Raw genomic sequence first — 20,608 nt, 5'->3', positions numbered from 1 at the left:
AATTGTTAGAATAAAATAAAGCAAATTAACTCCAGTGTTACTATTTGTACTCTTTCCTCCTTATGAATACTACACTACCAAAAAGGGTGTGAATTGTAGCATAAGTATTCTTTGAGGATATACAACTGTTATGTCACCTTGTGGTCAAACGCAGCAATTGCAGCAAGTAAAAATCACACACACAAGCATCTGAACAGTATATTATTTTTATTAGTTTCTGTAACCAAACCAAGAGAATGTAAATAAGACCGTACATATTTTAATACAGCGATGTAACCCCTGTACAAGTACAACAACAAAAAAAGAAAAATCACCACCCTCCCTCCACTCATCCATCCTCCAAAAGCAAAGAACTCCACTTCAGAAAACTCACTGAAGGAGCCATCAAAAGCCAAACGATGAGAGTATGGTTGGTTGGTTGTTTAGGAGGCAGCAGTGGAGATAGGAAACAGCACTGATTGCTCTCATCAGTAATAAAAAAAAACAAGTGTCCATCTGCCCATACATGCTGCATAATTCACATTTCAGCTCCTTCCAAGTCTTGTTTTTGTTGTTGTGAGGGTTCAACGCCATGTCTATCGTGTCGACAAACAGCCCTGAAATGGCTGGCTGCCTCAAATCCAGCTTAGGGCACTGAAATCAGACACGAGTAGCAGGTCTGGCTGCTTAAAAGTGAAAGTGTGTTTGTGTGTCTGTGTATGTGTGTGCGTGTGAGTCCAATCATCAACAAGCCATCCTAAAAGGCTACAACGTCATCCCTGCGCTTTTTAACCTTTGGCTAAATATACGGGAGTGTCCAGCGTACCGCCCCCCCTTTACAAATGCATCTCACACACAAACACATTCACACACACGCACACACACAGGAAAGGAGACAAGAAAGAGGGAGAGTGAGAGAGCGGAAGGCAGGAGCAAATGCTCACTGAAATGACAGAACAACCTCTGTGATTAAAACAAACTGCTGCACTTTTCTCATATTAGAAAAAGATGGATTTCACGTTGTGTAGCCTGAGCCTGAGGGGGCTTTGTGGGATGGCAATGTGTGTGCGTGTGTGTGACAAACCGTCAAGTGAAAGCACACATATCTCTGGGTTAGTTAAACCGTTTCTCCTCAACAAGATTGTTTGTACTACAAAAAACAAAAGAATGATTCTTTTGTGAACTAAACAGGACCAAAGTGATCATATTTAGGGGAAAAATGTTTAAAAAGAAAGGATTTCAACTCAAATGAGCTATAAAAAAAAAAAAAACTCAGCAGCAAATCTCATTGATTCTTTTGTCATTTACTGTCACAGTAGATTTCTATGGAGCATTTTGAGCAGCCATTTTTGAAAATCGAATCCGAGTCAAAACAGTCACACCTCCATATGGTACACCGTCTTGATCCCGCTTACGTGCCTCCCCCACATAAACACACACACACACACACACACAGAGGTGGTGACAGAGTGGCTGGATTCTCCCATCTGTTCTCTACTTGCCCTCCTCTGGCTTGATGGCCTGTGGTTTGATGGGCCCGGTCCGTATGGGCTTAGCCGAGGAGACGGGCGGCTTGTCTGCGTCGGGGCGCTCACTTCCCATTTGGTGGTTGGGTGCCGGGACATCCAGCGGGGGCTTGACAACCTTGCTGGCTTGTGGAGCCTTGAGCTGCTGTTGCTCCGAGAAGAACTTGTGAGTAGACTGCAGCACCTCGGCCCGCTGTTTAGCCTACAGAAAGAAGGAAGCAGTAAAGCAGATCAGCAACCAATCAAAAATTGTGACATCATCTGATTAGTACAGATGCCCTTTAACCTTTAGGTCCTGCTCAGCTTTCAGAGCGGCCTGCATTCCTCTAGGAGCCAGAGGAGGTCCGCCAGGCCCTCGTGGAGGGTGTTGGCTGTGCTGCGGGTGCTGCTGAGGTCTGGGATGGGGCATCAGGCCGCCGCCCACGTTGGCTGTCATCGGAGGCCCCATGGCCGACCGCTGAACGCCTCCAGAAAAGGAGTTGGCGTGAGGCGCTCTCACCAGGGGGGAAACCATGTTGGGTTGGGACAGCATCTGAACACAAACAAGGTCTTCATGGAAATAGGTCCTTGTCATGTTGAAGGTGTTTTCGCGTTCAGAGGGCTTCCTCACCTGTGGGTTGAACTGGCCCGGGAAGTGCTGAGTCATTCTCATGCTGCCAGAGTTGGGCTGAAATTGCTTCTGGTACAACATGCTGTTCATCTTTGCAGACTGGCTGCTGGGGGAGGTGGAGCTTGCCCTGCACAAACAATCACAACTCACTCCATACATACCCCCTTTCATCTACTGACCATTAAGTATTGTTAACATAGTATTTTAATTCAGCAGCTATTTTTTTCTGTAAGATTGTTGACATTTTCATAAAACTTTGCATGCATATTTGGCTTCGACTTTTGTCTCAACACAGTTTGTGGAGGAAATATCGGGATGTATATCGATATTCAACCTTAATACATCAGGATATTAGTTTTGGTCCATATCACCAGCCCTACACAGTCTACGTTTTTTCCAGAGAAATACAGAAAAACTAGCTTACAAAACAAATGTTGGCTATTCCACAGGCCAAAAAAAATACATTTGGCCGTACAAATAAATTATATTTAGCTTACCTGTAAGGGCTGGATGTAGGTGTCGTGCTCCTCGCGCTGACTGGAGGCGTTCCGGGCTTCACGTCCATCCCACCGCCAAAGAGTTTGAGATCCATGTCCATCTACAACACGATACAAAATCAAATCAGAGCTGCACTTTTGGTATGGGGAGATAAAGTTCTGCATCAGACAGCACCTTGCTGGTGGGAGGCTGCATCATGCTGTGGTTGGGACCCATGAGACCTCGGTACGGCTGGGAGACGGGAGGCTGCCGGTTGATGTTGGGTGGCTGCGCCTGGGGAGGGGTGGGGGGCATCGCCAGGAGGGGTTGACCCCCACCAGAGCCAAAGTTGGCCAGTGAGAGCTGGGAACCTGGCAGGGGGACCGTCACCTGGAAAAACGCACACATTCCGATGACAACTATGCATCACAGTAAATGTGTTACTTTTACGTGTTAGTTTCTTCCTTCCTTACCTGTTGCATTGCAGACGAGGGGGACTGAGTGTTGCTGTAGTAACTACTCTGGCCATGTTGCTGCACCTGCCCCGAGTACATGTTTGAATGCTGATTTAGCCCCTGTCGTGCCTGAACAAAATACATGGACATCTTCATAGAGCCAACACACTTGAGTCATACGTTTAGCGTGAGTCGACCAGCTATTACCTGCAGCAGGTGGGTGTCAATGAGCTGAGAGCCCCCCATGCCAGAAGGCTGGTTGAGCTGTGGCTCAAACAGGATGGGGATGTGCTGGGTGGACGAGGGCTGCTGGTAAGCCAGACTGGACTGAGGCTTTCCTAGTTCTGGCGCCTGAACACCAGGATAGCTGTGCAGGGAGGGTCCTGACAGCATCATGGACGGCTGTGACAGACTGCTCTGCATGAAAGCCTGTTGAGACCTGAGGTGACACAATATTCACCTTGGTGAGTTTCAACTGTTGAAACATCCTGTGTAGTAAAAATGAGTGGTACCTGTAAGGCTGCAGTGCAGAGCTGAACAGGTCCTGAGGCTGTGAGACTGGCGGGCCGGTGCCAAGTCCAAGCTGGGCCTGGTGTGTGTGTTGGTGCTGAGGCTGGCCTTGCAGCGGAGCGTAGATTGGGATGGGAATCTGCTGCACGGCTGTTGGCTACAGAGAGAGTACTTTTTAAGAATTAAGAACACGGCGGACCAGGACTTGATGAGTTGGTCCACATAGACAGGATGTCGACGTCAGCGGGTTCCACTGTATCATGTAGAGTGCTTCCGGCCACGACTTTGCTTACCTGCGAGAGGCCTGGCTGAAAGCCTTGCTGCTGTGCCAAAGAGGGAGGAGCCAAGCGAGGGTGGGGGGTGCTGAAGAGATGGCTAGTGTCCATATAGAAGGCTGGAATCTGAGCTGCAGAACCTAGACCATTTCAAAAGGATCACATTCATCCATTCAGCCTCCAACAGCACTTTACCATTCTGGACTCACCTGCTGCAGACTGAGAGACGTACACCTGCGGGGTCTGCTGCTGTTGCTGAGGAAGCAGAGGGGGCACACAGCCCAGCTGGGAAAAGCCACTGGTGCTGTTGGACGAGGCCAGGCTTCCGCCTTGCAGCTGCTGGGGCTTCACTTTGCAGATGTTGGGTGGGTCAGAGGCTGTGGTAGTTTTGGTGCCAAGGGACGACGTTGTGTATGTGCCTGAACCTGCATTATTAGAGGTGAAATCACGCACCAAGAGTCTTTAACACAAACAGATCAGAGCTATGTGGACAATTCGGAGGGGGGTTACTTACCTGATAGCGAGGTGCTTGGTGTAACAGAAGCCACAGGGATCTGTGGCATGGACGCAGAGGAGAAAGAGTATGAGGCTGCGCAGGATGTGATGGGGGAGGAGGAAGAAGTGACCGGGGAGTTTTTCTCCAAACTTGGCGAATTCTCCCATGCTTTGCGAGCAGATTCCATCTGACAAAATAAGGTCGTTGCTTTTAAGCCACCACACATATATATAGCTGACATTGCGTATTAGGAGTGGGCAGTCTGCAATTGTGTCTTGAAGCAAAATGGAGGAACACTGGAACACTGATCCAGTTCCAACTCATCTGAAGATCAGAAGCTATGGGAGGCTGAGCCACATCCATTCTATGGCAACGCCTTCGGACAGCCTTACTCAGCTCAATAAGATAATGATAATTGAAAGAGGAGTCGAAGTATGTGTACCTTTAGTGTTAGGTCAACAGTGGCTGGGGAGACTGTGCTGAGAGAAGAGCTCTGCTGTAGGGTCTCTCGTCGAGGAAGAGGCAAAGAGTGTGGTAGCGCCACCTAAAAAGGTACACAAAAAAGCTCATACGATGCTGTACCATTGTTTTCATGTATTACTACATCAAAAGTGGCAAATAACATGCCAAACAAACATGTACTCACATTGGCTACCAGACTCTCTTCCATTTTATTGCTTCCTGTTGGAACGCTGTCCGCAAGAGAGGACGAGGGTGTGGTGTAGTCTGTGACAGACTCCTGGAGAAGAGAAGATGCAAAGTCTCACACATGAATGAAGACTGGCATAGTACCTGATATAAAACTTACTTTGGAGTTGCTGGTGTACTCTGCCGAGGGGACGGTGATCATGCCCTCAATGTCTCCACCAAGCTCGGGCACAGTGGTGTCACTGGTCGTAGGACTGGACTCTGCAGCCCTGCTGACACCTCCGCCCGGCACGCCTCCCTCAATCCCATCGCCTTCCCCTCCACGAGCATCTTTAGCCTTGCGGTTCTTCAGGTACCGCTCCTTACCAATGGGACCAGGCTTGTACTCCTTTGTTTCCACCGGCTCCATGTCAGGGAGCTATGGTAAAGAATGAAAGGCATTTAGAAAATTCTATCAATACACAGTGGAACTAGTTCCCACTTAAGTTGACGTCGACATACATAGTCGACCACTTCTGTCCACATGAAATTTGAGCGCAAAAGGCGGCATTTCTATGTAAAATTGGTTAGTTAATTTATGTTGACATTGGTTGTAACGTCATCATTATCACCAAGCAGCTTGAAACGACATAACTGTCTCGTTACTTAGGGCGTCACAAGACACCAGCTCACAAGACGAGATGATCCACGGCATTGGGTGCATGCAAACAAGACCAACATTAATATTTAAGAAAAGCACCATGTAAAAAAATATGACTAGACCAAGCCAAAAAAAAAACAAACGTGGGATGAGGGTGAGGGATTTGGAATGCTTTCAGACTAAATAAACCACTGTTATAATAATATACCAAAAAAACATAATGCAGTATTTCCTTTAACATGTAATCTTTCACTCTGTAACATAGCGGAATTCACGTTTATAACATGTATTTTCTGAAAGGTAATTTGTACTGTGTTATTTTATTTCTGCAATGAGCCATGTTGCAAATATGCTGATGCTGGTACCGCCAAGGTCGGTTGGCTTACAGTGTTAAGTGTGTGTAAATCACATGTTGACAAACGCTTATGACAACAACAGTCTGTTAGTCTCAGGGGTGTCGACATGTAAGGTTTCCACTGTATTATGAACATTTGCGTCACAGATATACCTTTTGTGTTTTGATTGGCCCAGCGCGAGGTTGCTTTTGCCTCTGTTCTTTGGGAGCAGGAAGCTTGTTGTCTGTAGTGGTCTCTAGCAGAGCCGGCACGCCATCACTGTCGGTGCTGCCAGCGGATGATGGCGCACCGAATTGAATACTGTCAATTGCTAGTTCTACACTGCCCTCTGCTCCAGGTTTTCCACCCTAATGGAGAACAAAACTGAATAGCCACCAGTATACTTATTGGATTATCCACAAGGTTAAGGAGAAGGCAGATACAAACCTCAGAGGATACTGTGCCTGTAAAGGAGGTCAATGGTTTGTTCCAGGCACTTACAGAAGGTGGTTGAGGAGGGCTGATTGGACCAACTGCAGGACATATTGAAGAAAAGGTATGTGATTACTTCCATTTGGCATTCAAATTTAACAGTGACTCAACATACGCTTCTTGACTTCGGGGAGAGTTGTGGGAACCGCTACTTTCTTTTCCCACAGTTCGGTACCCAGACTGCCATGCGTCTGTGCCGCTGCAGGGGGCAAGCTCTTTGAAGTGAAATCTACACTGGCTGGCGGGATTGAGGACGGCACCGTTACTTCCAGGGTTTGAGGGGAAGTGGCAGCTGGCTGGGTAGGGGCAAGGTGAGGATGCTGGGGGGCAGAAACGGCAGGGGGCTGTGGTTGGGTCTGCGGGGCTGGTGCTGCTGGAGGCTGAGATTGCAAAGACGCCTGATGTTGCTGCTGCTGTGATGATTGCTTTTTAGCAAATCTTGGAGGAAGTTTTCCTCCTCCGGCCCGATTTTTGTCACCGGAGCCTTTTTTGCCCCAAGTCTGAAACCACAGTATCAAAAATACACAACTATATCAAACAGGCAGAACAATAAAACTAAACCTGGTTGGCTGCAAAAGATGCAGTTTAATGACTATAATCTTTATGGCCTCCTACCTGAGTGGTTTGCTCTTCCTTCTTCCGTTTCTCCTCATCTTGGAGTCGTTTCTGTTGCTTCCGAGAGACCACCTCTGTGAAGCCATCATCGTTGGTGCTGGACTGTGGGTCATCTGTGGTGGTGACCTCCGGGTGGTCGTCAATAATTACAACACCTACAATAAAGTGGGTGTTTAGGTTACTTTTGTTATCCTCTCTACAAAAGTTGTTTCAGAGCTGCACATTTTGGGGGAAATTTTGCCCATCATCCACAACCCTGATGTGAAACATGAACACATTTCTTTCCCTTTTCTGTGCATTCCAACCAAAGAAAAAGAGCATTCATATGAGCTAGCTAACAATGAACACCATTGCGAGGTGCTCTCTATTCACTATCCACATAACTATTGTGCAAAAGTGCAATTTATATTTCAAATATCAAATATTTTTATCAAATATTTTTAATAAACTTTAATCAACTTTGGAAAGAAGTTCCACAGTGAAAAGCATCATGCTTGGTTACATGCATGCAAAGTTATAAAATATTTCAAAATGTAGCTGCATTGTCTTTTTCAAGTCGTGTATTGTCTAGTTGTACGTAATAAATGAAATATTGTCTCATCCTGTTCTTGTGAACCCAATATTGTGTATCATCTTGTAAGCTGAATGTATCATGACAAACCGAAAAAGTAAGTTTACTTACTGGCATAGTTGTTGAGATCAAACTGAGACAGAGCGTTCTCTTTGGGCTTCTTGACAGCAAGCTTGGTGTCATCTTTGCGTCGTGCAGACTGATCTTTGGCAGGCCTCTGAGCTCCTCCAGCAGTTTGTGTCTCACTGTTTTGCTGAGAGGCAGGGCTGGGAATTTTTCAAGGAAAGAAAAATAAAGGCATTTCCATTAGAGCTCAAGTCAAAACAAAACAGATTTGTTAGACTGCCATCGTCAAACAAAGCATACATTAAGCCACCTTTTAATTGTAGTGGAAATAATGAAACTGATCTACATAAATTGAGAGCAAAAGGTAAAAATGAAAACCTTAAACAGAGGCCAAACACAGCGATCCACTACCTTGGTTTTCGACAAAAATTACTGCCAAATTGCCTCAGTTCTCACACACTGCATTGGTTATCATAGCTAAACAAAACAGTCATTGTTATGCATTTGTGATTGATGGTCATCATTTTAGAGTTGGGACACTACAGACAGACCAATCATCTTTATTATGTGTATGAGGGAGTTGTTTGTTCATAGAACACACAGAATGATGGAAAACTCTGCATCTGTCCCCTGACTTTAAGAACTAAGTAGGAAGGTCGCATCAGTTACAATAGGATTGTAATGTCAGTGCCAGTGTATTTGTAATGATTGTATCTGCTGCTGAAGTTTGCAATTAAGTTAAAGTGCGCAAGTAAATACGCAGCTCTCACAGTCCACCCCAAAGTTTCTTAAGATGAGATCATGATAATTGTATTAAAACAAATGGATGTTCACTGCAAACTCACCCTTTACGGCCACCTTTGGCTCCACCTCTCCTCTCCCCCTTTGCACCAGTGTAGCTGCGACCCGGTTTGGTTCCACTGTTGCCTCTGCGATTCTGCCTCTCCATAGGCCTCTGGCTTGAGAAACTCCTCTTGCCTGCAGCAGCTCCTTCACGCTTTGGGGAGACCACTCCTTCGGGAGGGCTTTTGTTGGGTGTCAAAGTCCCCTGGGGTGGTGCGGGCACTGGGGTGGAGGCAATGGCCGCTTCACTGTTTGCAGCTTGTGCTCCCCGCCTCTCTTCGCGCTCTCTCCTTTCATTGAAGTCACTGCTCTCTGAGGCCGTCTCCCATTCCTCATTGGCTTGATCCGAGGAGTTTTGGTTGGATAAATCGGGAGACTTGGTGCCGACTGCGGTGACAGTGGGGCTGCTTGTTTCAGAGAAATGTGCTTCAAGAGGAGAGGGGAGGCTTGGTGCAGGTGCTGCTTCAGAAGAAACAGTCACAGGGGTTCCTGGTGCTCTCGACAAGGTTGGTGAGACAGATACCGATGCAGACATGGAGACGGCAGCAGTAGCGGGTATGGCGGGTAGAGGGACAGCAGAACTTGGGACCGGATCTCCGCTTGCTAGAACTGCAGCTTCTCGTTCCTTCAGCCGCCGGAAGCGGGGGGGCTTATCCTGTCTGGGAGGCCTTGCTGGTCTGGACCTGCGGGGTCTCTCTCTGCTACTCTGAGGGGCAGAGTCCATGAATTTCTTGCCGTCGGATCTCGGTGGCCGTCGCTCCGAGGGCGGATGATCATACCGTGAAGTGGACTCCATGTCCTCGGGTCTGAAGGTCTCCATAGGCTTAGAAGGCCACTGAGAGGAGGAATCTCTGGCTGCCGGTCTTCTAAGAGGGGCCGAGCGAGGGCCTCCTCTTTCCCTAGCTCCACCTCGTCTGCTATACAAGCCTCCTCTTCCTCGGCGAGAAGGCTCTCCTTTAGGAAGAAATCCTGGTTTGGGTCTGTCATCATCCATTCTTGAGCTCATCTTTTCGGCCATGTGAGGCGGTCCAAAGCCTGGCTTGTGCAGGCCTGATCGGGCCTCACCAGGGAGCTCACGTCTAAGCGGGCGGCTAGGTTTGGTGCTGGGCTCACGATCTGAAGGTCCGGTATCACTTGCAGACTCCCTACCGCCCTCACTTTCAGAATCTGTGTCCGAGCCACGACGCCTTCTTCGTTTTGGTATAACCTCGAAGTCAGAGCTTTCACTGCGCGTCTCACTTTCCTCCCTGTTCCGGAAGGCTGCAGCTGCACCAGAAGGTAAATCTGAGCGAGGACGAGGTTCTCTGTGAGGGTACTCTCGGCTTCGGCCACGACCACCCCTGCCTCGGCCACTGTAGGTCCCACGGAAGCTCCGCCCTCTGGAGTAATACTCTCCTCGACCTCGACCTTTGAAGTTTGAGTCAATAGGCCACTCCCTTTCTCGATCCTTGTCCATTTCTTTGTCCCTCTCGCGGTCCCGCTCCCTGTCTTCTCTTCGGTAGGTGCGCAGACCAAGATTTGACTCTTTTCTGGAGGGCAGTTTGGGCTCTGTGTGTTTGTCGGTGCTCTGTGGTTTGTCAGCCTTCTCTTCCTGTGAGGAAGAAGTAGGAGCGCCGGAGGAAGTTTGAGAGTCTCTGGCTTTCGGGAAACCAGCTGGCGTTTCCTCAACCTCAGCAGCTTCTTTCTTGCCTTCACCTTGTGGTCTGGAGCCTTCAGATGCAGATGATACAGCACCAGTAGTAGTGGCGGCAGCAGCAGCAGTCACTGATGGAGCTTTGGAGGGCTGGTCCTTTTTGGTCCTATCACCCCTTTCTCCTCTCTCATGACGCTTCTCTCTCTCTTCTCTCTGCTCTCGTTCTTCTTTCATGTCTCTTAGAACAGGCTTCTTTATTGGACCAGATCTGCGGAGGGGTCTCTCCCCACCAGGTCCTTCTCTGCGACCAAGGCCGGATCTTCCACCCCAGCGTAGATCAGTCTTCTGCTTACTAGGAGTAGGCAAAGGCAGCTTCTCTTGTTTGTGTAGTCCGTCAGCTGGTGGCGTGGCCCTGTTGCTGGTCACTGCGACTTGTGGGTACAGTTCGTTCTGAGGCTTATCATCGGCCCTGTCAACTGTGTCTTGCAGCTCTAGTGCGTTGCTTCCCAGTGGTAGCCCATCAAACCTGGCCTCATCAAGTTTAAGGGAGTGGCAGGAACCCTGGGAGACACTTCTCTGCAGCATAGCTTTGCCTAGTGCTTCCACTTCTTCCCCACTTGGTAGACCCGCTTCATCAGGGTCGAAGCTTGGGGTTACAGGAATCCGGTCTATAGATCCAGGCACATCAGCGGGGCCCGGTGAAAAGGTTGATATGGGCTCAGGGGGGTCCCTAAAGAAGTTACTTTTACGGGAGTCCAATGCACTGTGTTCCTGAGGATACATTGCTGGGAGACCCCTGTCCAGATCTAAACCAGAGTCCATCCTAATGAGAGAGAATAAAATGCTGATAGTCATATGGACATTGCAAAACATATGCACTATTGCTTGTGGTCTTTGTTTTATTTACCTTGGCTCCTTGATGTCATCCCGTACTTTAGGAGGAGTTACGGCTGGCAATGGTTCAGGTGGTGGGTATGGGTCAGATCCCCACACAATCCTCGAGTCAGAGGGCAAGCCATGGTCACGAATGGGTCGAGTCAAGTGGTCAAAGGAGTCTGAGCTAGAGCTAGAGTTGTCCCCCGGCTCTCTGCGAGCAATCTGCTTTGGCTGCATCCTCCCTGAAGAGGACAAGGAAGAAAGAGTGGAAATCCAGATAGTTCTTAAACCAGCACATGTTGGAGAGGTAAAATTCAACATCTCTCTTACCAGTATGAATGTTTGCTGGCATATCCATGGGAGGGCGCCCTGACATCATACGGGGGTCCATGTAGGATTGCATCATTAGCCAGCGGGGGTCAAAGCCCATGGAGGCTAGGTGTTGGTGATGCGGTCCGATGGGTTGATACATTGAGCGATGTTGCTGCTGTTGGTTTTGTGGCGTTCCGTCTACTCTACTGCCTGATGGTGACACAGAGCCCCCACTCTGCTGTTGCTGCTGATGCCACTGCTGCTGCTTCATTTGCTCCTATGAGGACAATGATGGGAAAAAGGAACTGTCATCTTCTGGCTTGCTTCAAGAGAAACACCCAGATTAGTGTGTCGTTTTTTTTTTACCTGTTGTCTGAGGAAACGAGGTGGCAGAGATTTCTGAAACTGCTTTGAGTAACCGGAGGTGAGGGAAGGACGCATAGCAGCAGCCGCCTCACCCTCTAGCTGTGGGGGTGCAATGGCTACATCCTCACCACTGGGAGCCTCCATCTGAGGCAGTGACAGATGTGGCTCATCCACTGCGGGAGAACAAAAAAAACATGCAAATGACATGCGGTGCACAAGGATAGGGACACTCAATGCATAGACTAATGCAAGGCCCTATGGCAGGCGTGTCCAGAAATCCCCCCCCAAGGGGCGACATACTGAAAAATGAAAGCATGCAAGGGCCACTTTGATATTGCAAGACAAAACTCCATCTCAGCTTTGTGATGTAGGTGAAAATGCGTATTTTCTTGTTAGAATGTGACCATCTTAATATCACTTTATTCTTGTAAAATTACAGCTGTTGTGAATTTACTTCTTATACTACTTATATACTCTTATACTGAGAATGATTTGAGATGCCTACTTTAATGAGAATATGTAAATGAGAAAAATCATCAGTATGACCCAAAGTAAACGTCACCAGGACGACCACCATGTCCGCAGCCTTAGAACCAGGTCACCAGATTTAGAAATGGCCCCTGGGCCGCACCTCGGACACACCTGCCCTATGGCACCAGTGGTTTGTTTGCAATCTCACCTCTGTTTTCCTCCATGTTGAAATAGTCTCGGATAGGCACAGTTGTCCTTTCGGTTTGGTTCTCATCGGCGAGCGGACAGACCTCAGCCAAAATGATCTCTCCTTCACTCTGAGGCTCAGGAGCTGCGACCACAGGCCTCTGGACAGGGGAGGTGGGCCGATGAGGCAAGGGAACCTCCTCCTCAGCACTTGGTTCGACTCTTTCTAGCTTGACCCTCTCCACCTCCCGATCCGTCGTTTCAGGTAGAGGAGTCTGCACTCCCAAGGCCTGTGGCTGTAAAACTGGGTGTGAAGGGGCAGGACTGGATGCAGGATCAGGTACAGATGGAGCTTCCTCTTGTGGAGTGACAACTGGGATGCCATCATCACAGGTGGTCTGAGGCGGGCCAGATTTGCCCTCAGTGGACTGGCGATGTTTTTCATTGAGGCGTTTGAGTTTTTCAGCACAAGCAGCGAGGCGTTGTTCTTCCATCCTGCGCTCTTCTTCCTCTCGCCGCCGCCTCGCTCGTTCCACAGCTTCAGAAATCTCAGGTTTTTTTCGCTTCTGTCGCCAGGCATCAGAGTCCTCATCGCCGGCAGCAGCTGGTGCAGCCAGTGGTTTGCTGCCACGTGGAGCTCCGCCACTAACTATACGAGCACCACCCTAGGAGGTTTGCAGAGAGTGAATATGTAGTTTGTTCATGGGTAGTCTTGTGATGATGCATGTGCGACACATTCCTACCTGATAGTCTGGTGGGGCAGTCACTTTGTTGTACTGCCCCCCACTGCCAGGTGATGGTGCTCTGGGATCTACACAGTCTGCCCATGATGTTTTAACAACTCCGTGCTCCTCTGAGCCCTCCTTCCAGCTCTCCTGAACATCTGGAGGTCGCGGCCTCATACGGTCGACTTTACCCATCCACTCCCTGAAAATGTATGAGTATTCAATTGATAATGACAGAATAACGAAAGAACAAAATATGAAGGAGTGCCTGGGTTAAGAGGACATTTTAAAATGGCAACAACTCAAAAATACTTTCAATTATAGTTTTATTTTTATTTTATTTTTTTTAGAAGACACATGCGTGTCCTTATTTTGTGCCATGAATACCAACGTGTCAACTGTATCGGGCCAAGCAGTTGTCTAACTTCCTTGTACAATTGTGATAGAGCTTGTCGTGTAAATAATTGCTGGACATCGTAAGTCCATCGTTTTAAGTAAATAAATGTATGTAAGGTTAATGTAAGTTTTTAAAGACATTTTTTCCCCCCACTGTTGCATATATTATAAGGGTGTGGAAAATAATCGATACATCGCTGCGCATGCGGGCGATGCAAGTGCATCGGCTCATTCACTGGGTATGGATGCAATTGACGGGTGAAATCTAGATTCATCGCGATGCGTTTGTGGGTATCGGTAAAACCCGATGCAAGCGCCGTTTTGTTAATGTTCAACTTCACCCCATATGCCGTTCCCCAGGTGCAATTAATGCACCATCATTATTTAGCATTTTGTATTGAATACAGAATGGTAAAAAAGGGTATAAGTTGTTTTACACTTCCTCACTACTGTATTAGCGTACCTCCTAGTACATTCATATTAGCAGTATGTTTTGCAGACAGGAATATAAACAAACAATGATTGCACTATTGAAAGTGTCACTTTAACTTTGCTGTTGCTATGTACTGTATTTTTTACAGCAGTAACTGTTTCATTGTTTTACTCTACCACTGAACCACTGCTAGTGTAATGGCATAGCCGATGTGAAATTGTGCAGAAAGTTGTTTTTGAAAAGTTGTTGGTGTTTTAAGATGGCAAAAAGAATGATCAAGAAGTGGTGCATAGTAATAAAGACAAACAGCACTATAGTTGAATTTACTGCCAAGTGCCTAGAAGGAATAAAGCAAAATCCTTTTTGTAGTAGCATACTGAATTCCATTTTTTCCCTTATTTGCATCATGTTGAATTGTATCATATCGCAAGAAATCATCGTATCGCATCGTATCCACCCCACCCCTCCCTCTCCTGCATGCAGGCATGACGGAGATACAGTGCAAATCCAGTTGATAGATATCAATTATATGGTTGGCTTTGATAGCATGCTTAAAGTATTGACTAATGACCCAAAACATGTGATGCAAAAAACTTAAATACTTACCAGTTTTCTCCTTTCTCTTTAGCAGCTTGGTTCTCCTCATCGTCACTGAAGTTCAGCTTCTCCGTATAGTCCACCTCCATTTGAGCTCCTGAAATGTGGAAAGGTGATCAACCCAAGAATTTGGTTAATCCAGAGATGTCAACCTCCACGATTTAATGCAAGCCCGAGCAGGGCATCAGTAGAGCTCCTAATATTATAAAATGGCAATGTACCTTTCATGATTTGCATGCATCTACCAATGTTTTTTTTGCCTCACAAATTTCCAGGAAATTGGGAGCATTTGTGTCTTTACAGTCAGCAGAAGCTACTGGTTTGACACAATTGTGTCAGTGGCAATACACTGGTACCGACCTGCCCATCCCTCATCAGCATCTGTGTCCAAGTTGTCCAGCTCTTTGAGTTCTGTGGCGCTAATGATAGAAGGCCGGTCTGGATCCTGGAGCCACGACTGAGGGGGTGGCTGCTGCGGTCGTGCTAAACGAGGAGGACCCCTGGGAAGAAGACAGGACGAACAAAAGAGGTGAAATCTCGGTCACAATTAGTATCAAAGACGATGCAAATATTTTGAACTCCTCTCACTTTGCTCCATCTTGTGCCACAGGATATCGGAGGTTTCCTTGCCTTTGGCCAAATGACATTTGAGGATAGGCGTGAAACATCTGAAATAAGAAGATGCGATGTGAAGACGAAACAATCTAAAAAATTATCCTCATAAGAAGCTTACATAGGATGGCATCATGCTCCTAAACGTGGGGTCGAAGTGGGAGGGCACCCCAGCTGGCGGTTGCTGCCCTCCGTTAAGCTTTGGCTGAGAAAGGCCCGAGGGCGGCATCTTCTCCCTGCCATCCCTCTTGTCCCTCTGGCTGTCAGTGGTTGGGTTTCGGCCAGCCTCGTCCGCTTCTTCGGGCGGTGAGGAGGTATCGGGGACAACGCTTCCCTCTTCTGGTGGCCTGTTGTCCATCTCAGAGGGGCTAGGTGCCGCGTTCAAATTCCTTCCACCACCTTCACGCCAACTGCCAACATCTGCCGCGATAAAATGAAACTTGACTTTTTTTTTATTGGATCTACTGATGGAAGGCCTGTGGCTTCTTATTGCAGAAGAAATAATGCATGTAAACAATTAATGGCATTTAAATGTGTGATTGCGGTCATACTTTGAGGTCTGAGGCTGGGGCCTGGTCCATACGGCTCCTCCTCTTGGCCATCTTTCTCCCCATCGCCAGATGCCTGCAAGCTGGGGAATTCTTGGTGGAAGTGGCTGCTCACACGAGGAGCTCCTGTCGATACAACCACATGTTTTTTGATGCCAAAGTATGCACATGCTGACCATCTTACCCTCTGTTTTATATCATAATGAGAACCTATTTGTTGTCGTGCATGTATGATTCAGTGTGTGGCTTCCAAATTCATACCATCTAGTTGTATCTGCTTGCTGTTAGCCCAAGAACGGCTTGCCCCTGTGGAAAGCTCTTGAGGGGGGAGCACTGCCGGTTTGCTCTGGGGTGGGGGTGTCTCCTGTTGCCTAGGGTACAGGGGAAAAAATGACTTACCTATCATGTGACTGCAATTTAAACATGCATAATCAAACAAAGAAGTGAAGAATGCTACCTCTCCTCTCCTCCCTCGTTTCGGGATGCCCAGCCACTACCGTCTTTGGGGACAATGTTGACGTTTGGGTCGTTTCCCTTGTTCTCGGCCTTCAGGCTGGGCAGGTTGGCCGGAGGGGGCATGCGCCTGCTGGCAGCGACTTTGCCCAAACTCTGCAGGCCATGTCTGGCAGCGACTGATGTGTACAAAGAAAAAAAAGGACAAGGAAGAATTAGTTAAGCATTTATCAGCCTTAAAAGCCTCAACATAATGTATAGCTGTCCTGATCGGTAAAAACAAGTGGACAGAGGTGGCAAGGTCCTACCTGCAGTTTTCTGGGTTTCCAAAGATTTGCCCTTGTAAGTGTTGAAAAGGCTAAGGGTTGCATACTTTTTGCCATCCTTTGCCTTGGTGCTCTGCCCTGACTTCTCGGACATTTCGCTGGACACTCATTGAGTCTGGTCCTTTGGCCTCGCCCCAGAACCAGCTCTACAAACACACAAAAATAATGGAGCTGATGTGGAGGGCGCAGGAGAAGTACACAGAGTGCAGCAGACTTGGAGTTGTCATCTGGAGATAAGGCTATTGTTGCTAGCACAAAGCTATGAGAGTTACAGTCCTAACATCGCAGTCACATTTTAACAGCAACATCATGCTAGCCCTCACTAGGTTCCAAATGTGCAAACCTCATCTGAAACTAGTTAACACAGTTTACAAGATTTTGTAGGTCAGAAAAGTAGAAAAGGCTTTAAAAAAAAAAGGGGGGGGGGGCTATGTCAGCCAGAAACCGTGAAGGGTGATGACGTCCCATTCCTTAGGGACTTCTTCTCCTTGGCCCTAGGTTTGAAGGGAAATATTTCCCCAGTGGACCGGTCATTCATAGCGACATGTCCTCACCAACACTAACAAGCCCTCTCCTGAAGTAAGTCCAAGAAAACACTCTTCATAGAGCATGAGCTCACATACAGTAGTGGCCAGTATAAACTAGCTGGGTTAGCATTGTTTTGTAAAGTATGCTAGGACGGCTCTGTGTGTGTTTTAGGTAATGCAACAAAGCACTGCAGCAAGCAAGCAGACTTTGTAAGTGAAATAAGCCACATACAAAGTTAGCAAGGTAGCCAGTTAGCTATCTCACTTGGCAACAACCAACAGCCAAGTACTTTTTCAAAGCACACAATACTTCTGGGCTTCAAATAAGAGCTGTGCACATCTTGTAATAGTGGTAATTAAATAAGGGTGTCTTAAAAATAGGTTACATTCATAAAACAATTGTATCTGCAACTACATCTTTAAACACAAGCATAGATGGAATTGTTGAGGATTCTGTACCGATCAAGTTAGAGAATTACTGGGCAAAATTGCCCAATAATGTACGGAATCAATAAATGTAAGGCTTTTTGCATTTATTTATTCACTGACAAGTGAACAGATCTATTATGATATAAAAAACTACACTTAACAGGGCTCTACGTTAAAAACAAAAATTACTTATCCTTAAGGTGAGAACTACTTGCCCGAACTTGCCCCATGTAAAATGAAAAGACTGCCATAATGATATCATATATCAATATATGCTGATAATTCATCAGATAATAGTACTGATGCATTGTATTTGGAGGAATGTCTGAAAATTTGTGGAGATGTATGTTAACATGGCAAGCCATGCTACCTTACACATGGTAGTCGTAGTAAGCAGTGATATTTATTTAAGTTGTACACCTCAATGAAACATTTGACACATTTGTGTACTAGTAAAGTGTTTTTAGAAAGAAATGCTCAGAAAAAATGCTCAATGGTCAAACAATAATTTGTGAAGCAAAGGTGAGAAAAATACACAGAGAAATGAAACCGCTAGGTTTTGTAGCTTGTGCAAAATCAGCACTTGGTATTGGATCTAATGGGTGGTGTTTCATTGTGACCACTTCAAATTGTCACAGCAATGTGATTCACTCACCTTTGCCATCATTTGATTTGCTGCCGCTAATAAAATACTTGTTTAGGAGGCACTGTTTCATCACTTTTTGGTGTTTTCCTTCAGAAGTTGTTGAAGAATTAGACGATGTTGGCAGGGACGCCATGATAGATGTTTTCCTAGTAAAACGATCGCTGATTGGTTGATCGCGAACAAGAACGGGTGTGGGTAAAACGCGGATTGTGGATTACGGACCGCGGTCTAAATAAACGATTCTGATTGGTCCATTTCAAGATTTGCAAGGATTGGTTTGCAAATTACCACCGGAATTACGCAGTCAGAGTTTTACCAACACCCAACAAGAGCCGCTTTAAAAAAAAACTCTTGGCAGTACGGCATGCTAAAGTGCACTTGCCCGACGGGAATATTAATGATTGGATTTACTTGCCCGAATTTTGTTTTAACTTGCCCCGGGCCATCGGTACAACGTTATTGTCGAGCCCTGCTTAAGAAAAATAAAACAATTTAACAAAAAAATGAATGAATGGTTCCGCGACCCTCGTGAGGATAAGGGGTAGAAAATGAATGAACGAATGGTTCCAGACTTGACCATGGTAAGTGAATTTCCTCGAACTAGGAATCAAGATTGACAAATGGAATATTTTAGTAGTTAGAGCATAGAAAGCCTGTTTTTTCCACTTTCTAAATGTAATTTTTACCATTAGAGCCCTGTAGACAGGAAACAACACCCCTAGTCACCTTTACACTCTTGTTCCTCGTTTACAACACATTGCTCGGCTGTAATGCACATGTTACGGGATCACTGCAGCACACAAGAGACGACCACCACTTTATATAGCATGCTACTGAGCTAAGTAATTAGCCTTTGAGTAATTTATTTTAAACTTAACCGAGTTAAGTTTCTTAACTGGTAATTTATTTGAAAATTATTTTAAACAAAGCGGGAAAGAAAGACGAAATAAGAAGCCAAAAACTTACAACTTCCACTTCAAATGGAAATTGAACTGCACTCCATCAAGTTATATAACTACATTTTTTGATAATTCTCATGGCTATCTATTGGGTATTGCTGTGTTTCGCCTGGTAACCGCCACTTGTGGCCACTCTTTTGGCCCGATGTTGCTCGGCATTCAAAGTTACCTCTCTCAGGACAAGAGTCTGCTGGAAGGTGGTCCTCGACTGAGTTCATACATGACCAAATCGTATTTGCAGTGCAACTATAGTCTATTTTAATTAGTCCAAAAATAACGTAATTTCAAGCCCTTGACGGAACCCTCTTTTTTGGTGACATTGAACCAGTAAGTTATTGACTTCCCATTGGATGAATGGTTGGACAGCGTGTCTTATTGTTTGTTCAGGTGAAAAAGGTTGCACTTACAATCTTACAATATAAAAAAGCCAAAGGTATATCATTTCATGGCAGCATACTAGTCATTGGATTCTGTGAAATCTGTCATGATTCCAGCGAGAGTGGAATGAGTCACAGCCGTTACATTTGTTTCCCGGTGAATGGTACCAGCAACAATACATTGTACATCCCTTGTGAATTAACAGGTAAAAATTTGGGGTGTAGACAATCCTTGAAAGTCTAGCTAACAGTCACCGGTAGGTGACGGGGTGTCTCATACCGGCGCACAGCGATGCAGAGGCCTGCATGGCTTAAATCACACCGGGGCACACTTTAAGCACAAAACCCGTCTCTGTGTAAACGCCACGCGTGTTGAAAATGTGACCGTGAAGACAGAATTTGATGCAAGACAAACACCCTCAAAGATAGCAGGCCGCCAGCTCGCATCGTGGTTTCGTTTCTTCAGAGTCGCCATCACATCCTCTTTGAGCCCCCTTAGAAAGTAGCCACAGCATGCTAGCAGCTAGCAAGACCAAACAATTTATATCTTTTGGCGTATATTCCTCACAGACCTACCTGCCAGTGCCGGTGCCTTCTTTGTCCTTTAGCTCTGTGTGCAACTCGGTTTCAGAATCCTACTTTTGAGCTCGTGGTGCGGCGGTGGAGTTGCAGCGTCTAGCCGGCGGATTACAAAAGCTGGTTAGCTTTTGCTAACCCCCCCCCCCACTCCGGCTAGAGATGGTTAGCAACACGGCTGCCAACAAAACAGCTTTCCGCGTCTATTCTACGTCTCGGGCGCTAGCTTAAAGCCGACAAACGCTCTTGGTCGGTTTAGCCTTCGCTTGTGGGAGCCGGTTCTGTACTTGTCCGGTCGGCTCTGGGTCCCTCCACGCCCGTTTACCGGGAGCAAGAGCGTTCTTTCTAAGGTGAGTGAGGCCCCGCTCTCGCCGCGGCCCGTCACACAATCAAAGATGGAAGCCTGCGGTTGCCAAATATATCTTATCATATCCCCCACTCGGAAATCATTTACCTCGCCAGAGCGAACATTAAAATAAGCCAAAATTAAAAAATGTACTTAGACATATACAGACTGTATTGTGAAAAGTACACGTGATTTATGAGCAGTCTGATGTATTTTCTTAAATATTTTGATTTTGCAACGAAATTACGTTATAGTATATCTCTGAAGTGTATTACA

The 20,608-nt window shown here is 46.6% G+C and overlaps 1 protein-coding gene across 1 annotated transcript; it reads right to left on the bottom strand.

Annotated features, from left to right (window-relative positions):
• Positions 1 to 190: 190 nt before the first annotated feature.
• prrc2c (proline-rich coiled-coil 2C) lies at positions 191 to 20,382 on the bottom strand. Its single transcript, XM_058073521.1, has 34 exons — positions 19,987 to 20,382; positions 16,455 to 16,618; positions 16,151 to 16,325; positions 15,955 to 16,064; positions 15,697 to 15,819; positions 15,267 to 15,565; positions 15,122 to 15,201; positions 14,894 to 15,033; positions 14,543 to 14,630; positions 13,126 to 13,309; positions 12,405 to 13,047; positions 11,726 to 11,898; positions 11,378 to 11,636; positions 11,079 to 11,289; positions 8,541 to 10,994; positions 7,741 to 7,895; positions 7,059 to 7,213; positions 6,559 to 6,943; positions 6,399 to 6,484; positions 6,125 to 6,319; positions 5,137 to 5,394; positions 4,975 to 5,067; positions 4,771 to 4,872; positions 4,347 to 4,515; positions 4,042 to 4,257; positions 3,851 to 3,972; positions 3,560 to 3,714; positions 3,255 to 3,486; positions 3,066 to 3,176; positions 2,788 to 2,982; positions 2,613 to 2,713; positions 2,116 to 2,242; positions 1,792 to 2,037; positions 191 to 1,707 (listed from the first exon to the last, which is right to left on the bottom strand). Exons 2-34 carry the CDS (start codon positions 16,564 to 16,566, stop codon positions 1,474 to 1,476), a joined length of 8,388 nt encoding a protein of 2,795 aa, XP_057929504.1. The 5' UTR covers positions 16,567 to 16,618; positions 19,987 to 20,382; the 3' UTR covers positions 191 to 1,473.
• Positions 20,383 to 20,608: the final 226 nt, after the last annotated feature.

The sequence above is a fragment of the Doryrhamphus excisus genome, chromosome 5, assembly GCF_030265055.1.
Source record: "Doryrhamphus excisus isolate RoL2022-K1 chromosome 5, RoL_Dexc_1.0, whole genome shotgun sequence".
In the NCBI taxonomy this organism is placed as follows: Eukaryota; Metazoa; Chordata; class Actinopteri; order Syngnathiformes; family Syngnathidae; genus Doryrhamphus; species Doryrhamphus excisus.
Note: the sequence above shows the minus strand (reverse complement) of the source record. Positions and strands in the feature narration are given on the sequence as shown.

Bases quoted from the DNA above. Each gene is read 5' to 3' on its own strand.
- prrc2c (XM_058073521.1), bottom strand. From the start codon at position 16,566: ATGTCCGAGAAGTCAGGGCAGAGCACCAAGGCAAAGGATGGCAAAAAG. The intron at 15,820-15,954 runs GTATGAATTTGG...TTGTATCGACAG, and splicing joins CAAGCAGATACAACTAGATG to GAGCTCCTCGTGTGAGCAGC. The intron at 14,631-14,893 runs GTCGGTACCAGT...TCCACATTTCAG, and splicing joins TGCTGATGAGGGATGGGCAG to GAGCTCAAATGGAGGTGGAC.